General features: G+C 45.7%; 1 protein-coding gene and 1 long non-coding RNA gene across 2 annotated transcripts in view; one reads left to right on the top strand and one right to left on the bottom strand.

Moving 5' to 3' along the window:
- Positions 1-14,715, top strand: part of LOC310661854 — a 292,087-nt gene that overhangs the window by 104,676 nt on the left and 172,696 nt on the right. The window contains exon 2 of the long non-coding RNA XR_014504145.1: positions 370-440. This is a non-coding gene — a long non-coding RNA (uncharacterized lncRNA). The remainder of the gene's footprint in view (positions 1-369; positions 441-14,715) is intronic.
- Positions 5,880-12,707, bottom strand: LOC310661847 (goannatyrotoxin-Vere1-like). The gene is made up of 4 exons (XM_083408370.1): positions 12,611-12,707; positions 8,921-9,108; positions 7,445-7,540; positions 5,880-6,370 (listed from the first exon to the last, which is right to left on the bottom strand). Exons 2-4 carry the CDS (start codon positions 9,106-9,108, stop codon positions 6,346-6,348), a joined length of 309 nt encoding a protein of 102 aa, XP_083264496.1. The 5' UTR covers positions 12,611-12,707; the 3' UTR covers positions 5,880-6,345.

Genomic DNA, 14,715 nt, shown 5'->3' with positions numbered 1-14,715 from the left:
CCTCCCCCTCACACCTCCACACAGCGTAAAGGGGGACACTCTTAATAGCCCTTTGCAACCAGTGAGTTCCGTCCCTCCCCTGACAGTTCACCCACCTGAAAACATTTTGCTGGCAAGAACCAGATTGTGGGGGTTCCTCCCCCCTCTAAATGCGAGTGATTAATTAGTTATTTGTTTTTGGTCCGCCTGAAGATAAAATGGAAAGAATCGCCTTTAAAAGAGGAAAAGGGAAAAAACAGAAGCACAAAGCATCTAGTGTTATAGCTCATGGTGTGTGTCTTATTTTCATTAATATGCCAATTTTTATTTACACCTTCCTGATACAGTGGTACATCAGGTTACAGAAGTTTCAGGTTATAGACGCTTCAGGTTACAGACTCCACTAACCCAGAAATAGTACCTCGGGTTAAGAACTTTACCTCAGGATGAGAACAGAAATGGTGCGACGGCAGCGGGAGGCCCCATTAGCTAAAGTGGTACCTCAGGTTAAGAACAGTTTCAGCTTAAGAACGGACCTCCAGAACGAATTAAGTTCTTAACCCGAGGTACCACTCTATTTGCATTTTTGCAAACATTGTTGGGTTGGAGAGCTACATCGCAAAATTCAGAGGAGTGAAAACTTCGAAAGATGGCTGTGTTTCAGTTTTCATTAATTTTTGGAAATGGCACATTTGATAGGTGGGATGCAAATGGAATTGAATTTCCTCCCCAACCCTAAGTACGAGATATATCTTGCCTGCAGTAATCCGCCAAGTGGTAATCATTCAAAGAGTGCTACTATTTTTAAGTCTCAGAGGCCGGATCCTTCACCCTCAGCAAATCTCTCTTTCTTGGTGCAAAGTGAAATGTTCAGTTCCCACCACTTGCCTACGGCTTCCCTCAACTTCATTCCTCAAAAGCTGTTTTCACAGCAGGGCCTGAAAATTTCTGGTTTGGACTTTTATTCTGTTCTTCAGGTCCATAGAGTAGTAATGACAAAACAGACAACTTCTGTTTAGACTGGAAGAGGGAAAGGTAAGCTTTCATCATACAGTGTCTTCATGGTCCTGCTAGATCTATTACCAAAAAATAGACTGATAATAGTTTCAGGGCCAACTTGCCCACACACATTGGGTGTAGCTAACCAAAGGCAAATAATGAAATAAAACCAAAGAGATCAGCTTCATAGGTCACACTGAAGGCAAGGGTGGCATCTAAAACCTCTTCCCTTTGAGTCCAATGAGATTTACCCCCTGATGGACGCGGGTGGCGCTGTGGTTTAAACCACAGAACCTAGGGCTTGCCGATCAGAAGGTCAGCGGTTCGAATCCCTGCGATGGGGTGAGCTCCCGTTGCTCGGTCCCTGCTCCTGCCAACCTAGCAGTTCGAAAGCACGTCAAAGTGCAAGTAGATATAAAAATCCTTTGTATTTTGGGACTCCCACAGCACTAAGACCAGGGATCCACAGCGCTAAGATTCAGAGAACTGTATAAACCACATAAGGCTGAGCATATGGAGGTGCATAGTGCTTCACCTAAAAACTTCCACGTGAACATATCTATGAGCTACTTGTATAATTATGCATGTGTTGCTAGGTTTCTGGGTTTTGCTCCTGTGAAAGAGGCCCTCTCTCTCTCTCTCTCTCTCTCTCTCTCTATATATATATATATGGAGTAGGAGTGGGTGGAGAAATCCACTTCAGTTCACATATATAAGCAAGCCTACGTAAATAATTTTCAATTTCTGTAACAATGTACAAACACAGCCATCCAAATCTTGTAATGTTGTTCTCCAGCCAAGTAATGTGTACAAAATAGGATATATTGGGTTAAATTAAACGTAAGGATGCATATACCAGTAAAAATAACAGATAAGAATGTATTGCATTAGGGGAAATTGCTTTGCAAAAAAAAAAGTCCACGTTAGGAGAAATTAGCACTAACATCCCAGTGAATTTTCACAATGAATTTAAAAAAGTTAACAGATGTTCAGATGCACAGAACTGAACTTAAGATTGTAAAAATGAGAAACAGAGAGACCAAAACTGACCAGTTCTCCCATTCCCACGTCAAGCGCAGTGGATCCCTGCATGGAAACCTCTTTCCACACATGCAATAATTTCACTTAGGTCATGGTGTGCTAAATGTCTGTCTATTAAACACCTTGAAGACAAACACATTGGGTGAAAAATGGAGAAAGCAACATTGAATTTGGCAACACGTGCAGCGGATTCCAAGAAAGACGAACTTTGAGGGGGGATTGTTTGGGGTCCCTCCACCCCTTGATCCTTTAGAGAAAGACCTTTGACGCAATTTTCATCTAAGTTTCCCTTCCATCTTCGGAAAGGCATTTTCAAAACAGATCCTTAACAAGCGGTCCAAGCGGGTGAACTTCTTCGGGTTCAACAAAAGAAAGGGAGAGAAACAGATGTTGCTATCTATGACCTGAAAGCTGATTAATGCCAGAGGCAGATTTAAATAACTGCTGGCTGGCTGCTGTGTTTTCAGAAGGAGACCAGCCGCCACGACTTTGCCCCAGTAGACTTTGGGTGCAATCTGAGCATCCTCTAAAATTAATCATGGCTCCATCACACCTCTTTAATTCCAGTCTGAGACTGCGACAGGACACAGATTTAGGCTTACGTCATGCTAAGAAACATCTGTTTCCGTTTGCTGCAACCTGGCCCTCTTGGTGACTTTTAGCGATGTTTCTTCTAAGAATAAGATGTTACGCTGCAGCTGAATGGAACTTCCTTGCTGCTGCCTGCATCCAGCAGGTGGCACCCCAGTTATTCAGGAAGTCCCAGAATCCCAGCAGTGCATCCAGAATATAAGGGCATTTTATTTTATTTTTTGTCCTTGCAGTAGCTGTCAGATTTCCAGCAGGTGTCAACTGTCTGATTCTTTCTTCTCCCCTTGTGTCAACTGTCTAGCAAGCATGAACTTAGACTCCAAAGTTACGAAAGTGTAAGTGTCAAGTGTTCAGAATTTTGGCCCTCCGCCCTTGGGAAGGACATCTCTTTTCAAACCTCGAGGGTGGACAGATGCAAAAGGGCTCCTGCACCTTTCATTAATAGTTGTGAATTTTGCTGTTATCTAGGGACGTGGGTGGCGCTGTGGGTTAAACCACAGAGCCTAGGACTTGTCGATCAGAAGGTTGGCGGTTCGAATCCCCGCAACAGGGTGAGCTCCCATTGCTCGGTCCCTGCTGCTGCCAACCTAGCAGTTCGAAAGCACCCCAAAAAGTGCAAGTAGATAAATAGGTACCACTCCGGTGGGAAGGTACACGGCGTTTCCATGCGCTGCTCTGGTTCGCCAGAAGCGGCTTAGTCATGCTGGCCACATGACCCGGAAGCTGTACGCTGGCTCCCTCGGCCAATAAAGCGAGATGAGCACAGCAACCCCAGAGTCGGCCACAACTGGACCTAATGGTCAGGGGTCCCTTTACCTTTATCTATCTATCTATCTATCTATATCTATCTATCATCTATCTATCTATCTATCTATCTATCTATCTATCTATTTATTTATTTATTTTTAAATGGTTTTTCAGATTACAATTTTACAATCACTTATTCAACATACAACATAAAATCAAGATTCCAAAGAACCTCCTGGACTTTCCCCTCCTCCCCTTTGTGGGTCCTATTGTTAATCATTTCCTCCTGCATCTTTTCTAATAATCCAAATCTTTTGCATCACCATTATATCCAAAATTCATCATGAAACTACAAGTGATTTTCCAATCCTGCTAACGATTTTTAACTGTTTACAATGGTTTTTAAGATAAATTATGAATTTCCCCCACTCCTTATTAAAATTCTGGTCTCCCTGATTTCTGATTCTTCCGGTCACTTTGGCCATTTCAGCATAATCCATCAACTTAATCTGCCAATGGTGCTCCCTTGTAATCACTATTTTATAAAGTATTAATTCTAGATATTTAACTGAGTTTCTTATATTTTGATCAGGGGTCGGCAACATAAGGCCCATGGGCCACAAGCGTTCCATGGGGGGGTCATTTAACCAGCCCATGGGCCCCTGCCGCCCGCTCGGGGACCCCCACAACCCATTCAGTTGACTCCCATGTGCCATGCTAAAGCGGTGTGGAGCAGAGCGGGGACCGCCTTCCACGATGCTGTCTGGCTTCCCATTGGCTGCAGGAAGCTCCTGCAGCCAATGGGAAGTTGCGCACGCCTCCTCCACACCAGAAGGAGCACTGGAAATAGTGTGCGTGCGTGCACGTGCACTCCAGCCCACCGCGACATTAGTGGGACCGTGAACTGACCCAAGCCACAAAAAAATCTTGCTGACCCCTGATTTTGATGATGTTGCTGTTGTTCCGTGGTTTGCTGGTTGTTGCATGGTTTTTATTTCTTACATGATATTCTAAGCCACCTTTTGTGAAAGGTTTGGTCGTAACCATTTGACATAAATTAGATTGTGGGTTTTTTTGTGGTAGAGCTGTGTAGGCCACCTTGGGAGCCAATCTTGACTTTGGGCTTCTGCGTACCTCCATTTGCCCAGCTGCTTTCCCCTGAGGAAACTTGATATTTAGTGCTGAAGTGGAACAAACACCAATCGAGACCATTTCCCTCCCACACAAACCCCTTCCGTGTAGCTGCGGGTCCTGGCAAACCACGCTACGCCACTGGGAAAGGTGACCGATTTTAATATTTAAAGGGGTGTGGGGAAGTAGAGAGGGGACCATTGTTCAGACCATACATGAAGGACAGAACCCGGCCTACCCAGTCACCAGAACAAGATGTTAGAATAGATGGTTCGTTCTATTTCAGACAGTAAGCAGGGGAATGGTGTTTTTTAATGCTCTCCTCCATCGGAAGCTTCTCAGGACATAGAAAATGGGCACAGAAAGCAAAGTATAGAACCGGAGGCTTTCTCTGCAATAGAGAAAGGGTTCTCCTTGGAGGACATTTTGGCATGACAAGGACTTGGAAAATGGTATCCCGGGACTCTGTTTCCCAGTTGGAATTCTCTAGTATACGCTGGGAAACTGTGTATGTACAGCTACTCACACTCCATTAAGGTTTGGCAGACAGCCAGAAGGCAATCTGAAGGAATAAGTCTGCCTGGTGATAACAGAGACATGGAGACTGCTCCCTGATTGGTCAAGCTCTCTCAAGGGAGTGATAATTAATGGCCTACTACCTGGAATGGGATGTGGGTGGCGCTGTGGGTAAAACCTCAGCGCCTAGGACTTGCCAATCGTATGGTCGGCGGTTCGAATCCCTGTGGCAGGGTGAGCTCCCGTCTTTCGGTCCCAGCTCCTGCCCACCTAGAAGTTCGAAAACAAGTGCAAGTAGATAAATAGGTACCGCTTTATAGCGGGTGCTGCACTGGTGCTGGCTCATCAGAGCAGCTTCATCACGCTGGCCACGTGACCCGGAAGTGTCTCCAGATAGCGCTGGCCCCCGGCCTCTTAAGTGAGATGGGCGCACAACCCTAGAATCGGACACAACTGGCCCGTACTGGCAGGGGTACCTTTACCTTTTACCTTTACCTAACTGGAATGTGTTAGTTCAGAGTTTCGTGTTCAGAGTTCAGTGTATCAGTGAGTGTAGGAGTTGTGAGTCGTGTCAGAAAGAGCTAGCATAAGATCCGTGTTCTGTAAATAGTCCACTGTATATAATAAACGCCTAACTACAAGTTCCTGGTTCCTGCTTCGTCTATCCTGTCTGCAGCCAAGTTGCCAATTGCTTCCGTGGATTCTGCGTGTACTCTGCTAGGTCTGGCTAAGGTCCTGCAACTAGTCGGAAAGTTGCAAAACACCAAATAGGTTGTGCCAATAGTATATTTGCTGTAACAGTTTCTGTACCCCAGCACCCAAAGACTGTCCCACTTCAGTTGGTTGGGAACAAAGGGAGGAATGCAATAGGCTTCTCCATCAAACTTGCTTTTTATTCTTGAGACAAACAGAAATAATTTCAAATACATACATTTACACACACACATACTCCTATTCACACCCGCACACATGATGTACAGGACAACCCAGAGTAGACATAATGAGGGCTTGCATTGGGGGGGTATTACAACCTTGGCTGCTGCCAAGGGTTGGGGGCAACCTTTGTGCCCCCAGCCACAAAGCACTCTTCTGGCACCCCCTGTTGGCTTGTAGGGAGAAAGAGGCCTGGCTCATTGCAATGTTGTTGTCTTGAAAGGGGGGATGCAGTGAGAATTTCTTTCCCAAGCCTCTTCAGTATTGGATGGAGAAAGTTGAGGTGGGGAATGGACTCTTTAAATCATCACAGCTTAATTGGTTTTGAAAAATGCAGAATGAACACAACGATTTGCCTGTTTAAAAAGAAGCAGCAGATGGACCACTGGCTGAGAAGCATCGACATCATTACCACATGTTGGAGTCATCAAACCTGCAAAAAAGAAAGAAATTGTTGTGAACGTAGAGAATTGTAGGAAGAAGTTCAAGTACAATTCGCTGCTGCTCCCTGTCCCAAAGGCCAAGACCATCTACCTGCAGAACCCAGAGCATTGGTGCACCAGGCATCCACAAACATTTTAAAAAATGGTTTCTTAGCAAGCATGTATTTTATATACATTGTGGCTTCAAAAATGCTGGGTGCTTCAAAAATATTGTTTTTACTCATGAGCAAATTATAGATAGATTATTGATAGTGAAACTCCCATGATTAATTGATTCCAATAAGTTTTTAAAAATTGTTCTGTGAACCACCCTGAGACCTCTGGGTATAGGGCGGTATATAAATTATAACAACAACAACAACACCTTTTATTTTATTTTATTTATTTTATTTTATTTTATTTTATTATTCCATTGCATTGTATTATCAGCTGGCTAGCTCCATTGGATAGAGTGTGGTACTGATGATGCCAAGGTTGTACGTTCAGTCCCCATAAGGGACAGCTGCATATCCCTGCATTGCAGGAGGTTGGACTAGACAATCCTCAGGATGCCTTCCAACTCTATGCTTCCATGATTTGCTTGAGCATATGGGCTAGGATAAGCTCTAGATCTCAACAAATGTCATAAAACAGGGGTGATACCATGCTAGATACCATGCTTAGACTGAATCATGAATGGCCCTGAATCTATATTACATGATTCCTGGGATTCTTCTATGTGTCTGCGGTTTAGTTTGGAAAAGGGTTAGGTACGTGCAGAAAGCTGCTTCCCCATTGCTGGGTAATCTTGACGTTCTAGGTCTAGAAAGCATTGCTCCTTGAGCAGACAAGGTGGTATCCAATCTCTTGAGAATCACTCTTCTTTCTTTTTACGAGGCAATAGGAATGTCCCTCCCCATCCCAATAGATGACACAGAAAACACAATGTGTCTCCAAGCCTAGTGCTTGCCCTTCCCTTTAGCAAGGTTGTGGTGGTTAGAAAGAATTGGCTCCGGGTCAGAAAGAGGCAGGTCCTGGGTAGGTTTGCTGCAAAAATGATTGCACCCTGCGCTGCTAGGACTTACCTTGACCGGTCATCATGACTAGCTCCACTGTTGCTGCTGCTGTCTCCAAAAATAAGCTCAGACATCAAGGTCTCTGGGCTGGACCTCTTTCCAAACCTTCAGTTGGGAGAGGAATAACTGAGTTAATGCCATCCTATTTGTTCCCTTGGAGACAAAAAAAAGGGGGGGGTTTCCTCCTCCCCACCCTACCTCTGATTTGCACAGCCATGAGGCAGCCCCCCCCCCTTCCTGTTATTTAATGGCAGCAGACATGCATGGCAAGGAATTGAACACTAGCACACACACACACCCCACAAACTAGTGCACATTTTATTCATGCACGGCCACTGGGAAATAATTTAAAAATTCAGTTCAAACCCGGAAATTGTGGGAGGGAGTTGGGGAGTCCTTGGGGCAGGCTTTGTTTCGGCTGCCTAGCCTCCCCGCCCCATAGCTGATGTGTGGGGTATCGCAGCAGCAACTTTCCCATGTGTCTTCCAGCCTCCTGCCAACCCCAGAGCTTCAATTCTAGCTGTGGATATTTTTGGATGCAGTATTTTTTTGTCTGCATTTGGTTTGGATTTAAAATTTGGGCATTTTAGGTTTGTCTTGGTCTGGTGCACATAGGATCTTTCCTTCTGTAGTTGTGTGATTTGTGCCTATATTGTGATGGCCATTGGCGATAAACAATAAAAAATCTATTGAATCAATTTGAGGGAGAGCTGCCAAGAGAGCGTTTAAAAGGCATTTAGAGAATGCTCCCCACTTTACGCAATATCACCGATGCCCGGAACATAACCCCTGTGTAAGTGGAGGGACGCCTGTAAGGTAAAAAAAGGTAAAGGACGCCTGGATAGTTAAGTCCAGTGAAAGGCAACTATGGGGTTGCGGCGCTCATCTCATGAGGGAGCCAGCATTTGTCCACAGACAGCTTTTCAGGTCATGTGGCCAGCATGACTAAACCACTTCTGGCACAACAGAACACAATGATGGAAGCCAGAGCGCATGGAAATACCGTTTACCTTCCCGCCGCATAGGTACCTGTTTATCTACTTGTGCTGGCATGCTTTTGAACTGCTAGGTTGGCAGAAGCTGGGACAGAGCAACGGGAGCTCACCCCGGCGCAGGGATTCGAACCGCTGACCTTATGATCGGCAAGCCCAATAGGCTCAGTGGTTTAGACCACAGCGCCACCTGCATCCCCAGGTACACCTGTACTGCCTCAGCCGCTAACCTTGCTCTGACTCACGCACTCACCCACATAGGGAGTCGCTCCCACTGCTGCCTTCGCCTGGGGAATGTTAAATAAATGTGCTCAGGATGGAAGAAGGCTGCATTTTTCTCTCCCTTTCTTGGGAGCCCTGCGCATAATGCTCATTCCCCACCAACATTCAGCAGGCAGGAGTGTGTGTGTGTGTGTGTGTGTGTGTGTGTAGACAGGGCTCACAGAGACCACTCCAGAGACCATCACTGCACCACTTTAAAAGCATCCCGCACCTTGGCCTTGTCACCAGGTTAAGGTAGTGTCGGAGAGCTGACAAGTATCTGGCCATTTCTTCAGCGGAGGCATCTTCTCCAGGGTGCTCTGGCTGTTGAGGGTAGGCCTCTACCAAGGTTCCCAGGCAGAACAAGATGCACAGAGTCACAGCGATCATGAGAGGCCAGGACTTCAGGGAGGCCACCATCTAGCGGAAAAGAGACAAGAATGTACAGAGTCCGAAAAGCAGCTTTGGCTAACTGAGGGTTGCCAGGTTTGCACTGCAAAAGCTCCCTGTCCACAGTCCCTTGTGGAAGCGCCAGTTTTACATTACGTTAGCTGTCTTACACATCGACAACTTGTCAAGATCTGGTGTACAGTGGTACCTCGGGTTGCAGACGCTTCAGGTTACAGACTCCGCTAACCCAGAAAAAGTACCTCGGGTTAAGAACTTTACCTCAGGATGAGAACAGAAATTGTGCGGCAGCGGCAGCGGGAAGCCCCATTAGCTAAAGTGGTACCTCAGGTTAAGAACAGTTTCAGTTTCTAGTACAGCTGCTAGAATAGTGCTTGCTGCTAGGTGGAAGTCACAAATTATACCCACAAAGGAGGAACAGATTTGTACACTAAATGAAGATTTAATTTTGGCAAAATTAACTGCTATAATGAGAAATCAGTCAAATCAAAAATTAAAAAAGGAGTGGAAATGTTTTGATGAGGTCGAGGTCCCCAGGGCCACCCCAATAACTCACACATCACACGGAATTTTTGTTTAAGATTTTTGGCATAATTTTGGCCACAACTTTATTAAAATACAAATTTGTGAGTGGTTGCTTAGGCATTGGTTGAGACTATCTGCCCCCACCATGGGGGACAGACTGACATTCCGCACAATGCGAAAGTCAGAATAGGGGAATACACTTGGGGGTAGCGACGGAGCAGTGAACCTGCCCTCACCCCAAATGCAACCAGGAGCTCATTGCTATGGCCCGAGCCCCCTTGACAGAGTGGACAAGCAATAGTTAGCCCCTGATTCCTTTAACGGAATCACTTGCAGCAGAAGCATTAGAGGGGCAGGCACAGCCAATCCATGCCCCTCAACCAACCAAACCATAAACCAATGCCTAACTGCAAACCTTACAAGTTGTGACGATTTGCTACACAGTAGGCAAAAACCAAATAGCCCCAGCCAATCAGCCAGATGGACAAAATTCCTACCAGGCCCCTGCTCCAAAGCAGACGACCCAATGAGAGGCATAGCAAGGTCAAAGCGAACAACCCTAATTCTAGGGTGGGGGGGACGGGCAATCCGATGCACGGGCAAAAAGAGGAAGCCCTAGCCTCGTGCAAGGAGTTTTAGCATTTCTGGCTGTCAGTCAACAAATGGCAACATTAACTTCTTCCCAACAACAAGGGAAGCCCCAATCGCATCAGTGGCCAACGGTCAATTAGCCCGCCCCCAACTTTGGAGTGTCCTGGCGGCCCCCACCGCAACACGTGCTCTCCATGAAGGAGAACACACTATATGGCAAAAATTTGCTCAAAAAAATATACGCTAGTATGCCTAGATTAAAATGTGAAGTACTGGATGGAAGAAAAATTAGTAAGGAAAGATAATAAGAATATATAGACGATTTGAGAAGATTGTAGAATGCAAAGATTATTGTGAATTGTATAATGTGGAGGAAATCGAGGGGGGGGCAGAGGGAAGTGGGAGGAAGGAGAAAAGAATAATATGACGGATTGAGGAAATATAAATGTAAATGTATGGGGGAATGGAGAAGAAATGGTGTTGGCTTTGGTACATCTGTATTGTAATGTAGTATGCCAAAACCAATAAAAAAATAAAAAAATTAAAAAGAACAGTTTAAGGTTAAGAACGGACCTCCAGAACGAATTAAGTTCTTAACCTGTGGTACCACTGTACTAAGCATCAGGCTTACCTAAACTGCCTGGAAAGCAAAACATAAGCAGATGTTCTGTGTGGGAATAAGCACCTCATGCTGCAGAGGCCATGCTCCAGAACATTCTGCTTACAGATATGCCCTCTCTCTACATTCATAACACATTTGCCCCAATTCTGAAGCTCAGCATAGATAGCAGTTAGGGTTTCCACGTCTTGAAGCATCTGCTGCTAATATTCAAGAAGCAGACTGAAAGCAAGCAGAACAGAAGGATATGAAGCGCAGAATCTGAAGGAAGCACTTGGATAATAGAGAGAGTGTATTGGGTTCATATGGGAGTACGAATGAAAGGTCTGTTGATTTCATTTCTCCTGAGTTTCTCATTTCTCAGTTTCTCTTAATCTTAAATTCAGTTCCCCATGTTTCTGCAGCATTTTTTTTAAAAAAACCTCATAAAAATTATTCAGATTTTAGTGCAAATGAAGCCTTAAAAACATATTTTGGTAAGCGATTTTGATAAAAGCAGTTTCTTCTAATAGAATGCATTTACACATTTCATTTCCGCAAATATGTTGGTTTTCCTACCTAATGTTTCCGTTTTGGCAAACTTTGGTTCTTGTTTCTAGAACTGAATCGCAAAATTTAGAAGTGCGCGGATTTTGAAGGGTGGCTGTGTTTTGAGTCTCACGTTGTTTCGGATTGTGTGGATTTGATCGATTCAGCTTGACGTACAAACTGAATTGACCTTCTCCCCCTTCCTCCGTGGGAAAGTTCAAATCATACTTGGCCATAAGCATATTGGAGATTCACCTATCCAGACAATAGCTCCTTGTACAATGTAGTGGAGACAAGTATACGGTACTTTCCCATGGCAAACCTTCTCCATACTGGACTTCTAAGCATCCTTAAAACAAGGATTGGACGTGGGTGGCGCTGTGGGTTAAACCACGGAGCCTAGGACTTGCCGATCAGAAGGTTGGCGGTTCGAATCCCCGCCACAGGGTGAGCTCCCGTTGCTCGGTCCCAGCTCCTGCCCACCTAGCAGTTCAAAAGCACGTCAAAGTGGAAGTAGATAAATAGGTACCACTCTGGCGGGAAGCTAAACGGCGTTTCCGTGTGCTGCTCTGGTTCGCCAGAAGCGGCTTAGTCATTCAGGCCACATGACCCGGAAGCTGTACGCCGGCTCCCTCGGCCAATAAAGCGAGATGAGCGCCGCAACCTCAGAGTCGGTCACAACTGGACCTAATGGTCAGGGGTCCCTTTACCTTTACCTAAAACAAGGATGAGGATGTGACCCTCCTGATCTTGATGGACTGCAGCTCCCACCATCCCTGGCAATAAGCCATGCTGGTTGAGGCTGATGGTAATGGTACTCCAGTGATATCCCTCACCCCTCTTTTGGCCTCCTCTCCCTTGCAGTTTCTCTCCCCAAGACCCTCTCCTCTAAGCCAGGATCAGTTCCAATATCCAAGCCCTCCACTGGTTGAAAATGGCTGGAAAGAGGGGCTTCTGGGAGTTAAGGAGAAGAAGATCAATGAGACCGATCTGCACTCCTCAGCTGCTATTTTCTTTTGCTTCTAAAATCAGATCTCCTCCCATTCACATCTAAACGTGGACCCGGCTGCCCAAAAACTCACAGAGCATCTTGTGTTTGTCAGCCGCAAGCAGCCCCCAGATTTTAGAAACCTGGGGGTTTCAGCCGGCCTCTGGTTCCCTACTCCCCACAACTTTCTTTCCCTCTCCCCCCCCCCGAAAAGAAGTGCAACACATTGGAGCAAAATTGCTTTCCTGCCACACTGTACTCACCGTCAAAACGAGGTCGAAACAGGTGCAAAAGCTGGGTGCCGAGGGGTGCAAATTTCAAGTCGCCTCTCGCCGGTGCCTCTGCTAGCAGCGCTCTCTCGGCCAGGGGTTTATATCCTTGGGAGGTAGGTAAACTAAGGCGGGGGTGGCTCCTCCCTCCCTCCCCATTCTACTCGCCCATCTTTTGTTGATCGATGCAATTCTGTATCAGGCACCTTGATTACTCTGCGAGGAAGCTGCGCCCAGTGAAGGGGGGTGGGAGCAGGAAGGAGAACCAGTTCAACCCAGGCAGGGTGTGGGGATTTATAGACACAGCGACTGTGTTCCTGAGCCGAGCTCTTTGTGGAATTGAATAACTGTTGTGGAACATTGATGGGGCTAGGATGACAGCGCCTTATAAATTCATACAGACATTCTGGTTGTAGAGTTAGGGGGTATACAGTGGTACCTCGGGTTACAGACGCTTCAGGTTACATACGCTTCAGGTTACAGACTCCGCTAACCCAGAAATAGTACCTTAGGTTAAGAACTTTACCTCAGGGTGAGAACAGAAATGGTGCGGCGGCAGTGGGAGGCCCCATTAGCTAAAGTGGTGCTTCAGGTTAAGAACAGTTTCAGGTTAAGAACGGACCTCCAGAACGAATTAAGTTCTTAACCCAAGGTACCACTGTACTCTCGAAGTTTAAGAGAAGTATCAATATAAGCTGATCAACTGCAATGTTTAAAGGGGGCGGGTGGTCTTTGCTTCCATCATAGCAGAAGTAACCTGTTAGTCTCTGCGCCAACAATTCTTGTGACAGGCACATTGTGAAGGCCATGGTAACACTACCTAGTTTTTGAAGCTGGAACACAACTATCCACTGAAATTTGCACTTCTTTGAATTTTGTGATGCTGTTCTCCAACACGTACAAAAATGCGTCTATTTGTGAAGATAACTGCCGAAACGCATATATTATTCACGGCTACATACAAAAATGTGTATACAGTGGTATCTCAGGTTACATACGCTTCAGGTTACAGACGCTTCAGGTCACAGACTCCGCTAACCCAGAAATGGTACCTCAGGTTAAGAACTTTGCTTCAGGATTGGAACAGAAATTGTGCCCTGGCGGTGCAGCGGCAGGCCCCATTAGCTAAAGTAGTGCTTCAGGTTAAGAACAGTTTCAGGTTTAGAACAGACCTCCGGAACGAATTAAGTACTTAACCCGAGGTACCACTGTATTGGGAGGAATTTGCCCTAAAATGCTGGCAAATTTTCATGAAGGTTGAGTTAAAGAGGAAAAAAAAGAATTCTTGGCAGATTGCTGTGTAAATGTGTAAAAACCGAGTTTAAGACTGGGAAGATGAGAAACTAAGAAAACCTGCAATGGACCAATTTGTCCATCCCTAGGAGAGAACATGCTGAGCCACCAAAGATAGCAATTCTTACTCAGAAGAAATACTTCAAAGGTGGAGAATGAATTCTTCCAAGATTCCATGAGCTACAATTTTTTGCACACATTGCGTGCTCAGATGAAGGGCACTAGAAGCAGTGTTTTTTTTCCTATAAAAAAATGTTTAGGGGTACTCTCATTTTCCTACTCATATTGAAATACTGCCCCTCAGTGAGGCCAAGCTTAGATTCACAAAATGTTTAGGGGTATACGTCCCCCTGTGTCCCCCTGAGGGGGGGAAAGCACTGACTAGAAGCATCAAAAGAAAGTAGTCTATGCAGAATTTGACTGTGCTGTATTGAAGTGGTCCAGGGCTGTCCCCACATAATATAATAATAATAATTTATTATTTATACCCCGCCCATCTGGCTGGGTTTCCCCAGCCAGTCTGGGCAGCTTCCAACCGAATATTAAACCTACAGCATCAGACATTAAAAACTTCACTAAACAGGGCCACCTTCAGTTGTCTTTTAAAAGTCAGATAGTTGTTTATTGCCTTCACATCTGGTGGAAGGGCGTTCCACAGGGCAGGTGCCACTACCGAGAAGGCCCTCTGCCTGGTTCCCTATAACCTCACTTCTCGCAGGGAGGGAACTACCAGAAGGTCCTCGGAGCTGGACCTCAGTATCAGGGCTGAAGGATGGGGGTGGAGACACTCCTTCAGGTATACAGGA

The sequence above is a fragment of the Podarcis tiliguerta genome (genome assembly GCF_965153285.1).
Source record: "Podarcis tiliguerta genome assembly, chromosome: 13".
Classification (NCBI taxonomy): Eukaryota; Metazoa; Chordata; class Lepidosauria; order Squamata; family Lacertidae; genus Podarcis; species Podarcis tiliguerta.
The sequence above is the reverse complement of the archived record's forward strand: the minus strand, read 5'-3'. Positions and strand labels throughout refer to the sequence as shown.

Bases quoted from the DNA above. Each gene is read 5' to 3' on its own strand.
- LOC310661847 (XM_083408370.1), bottom strand. From the start codon at position 9,108: ATGGTGGCCTCCCTGAAGTCCTGGCCTCTCATGATCGCTGTGACTCTG. The intron at 7,541-8,920 runs GTGCGGGATGCT...TCCCAACTGAAG, and splicing joins AACCTGGTGACAAGGCCAAG to GTTTGGAAAGAGGTCCAGCC. The intron at 6,371-7,444 runs GTAAGTCCTAGC...TCTTTTTTGCAG, and splicing joins AGTCATGATGACCGGTCAAG to GTTTGATGACTCCAACATGT.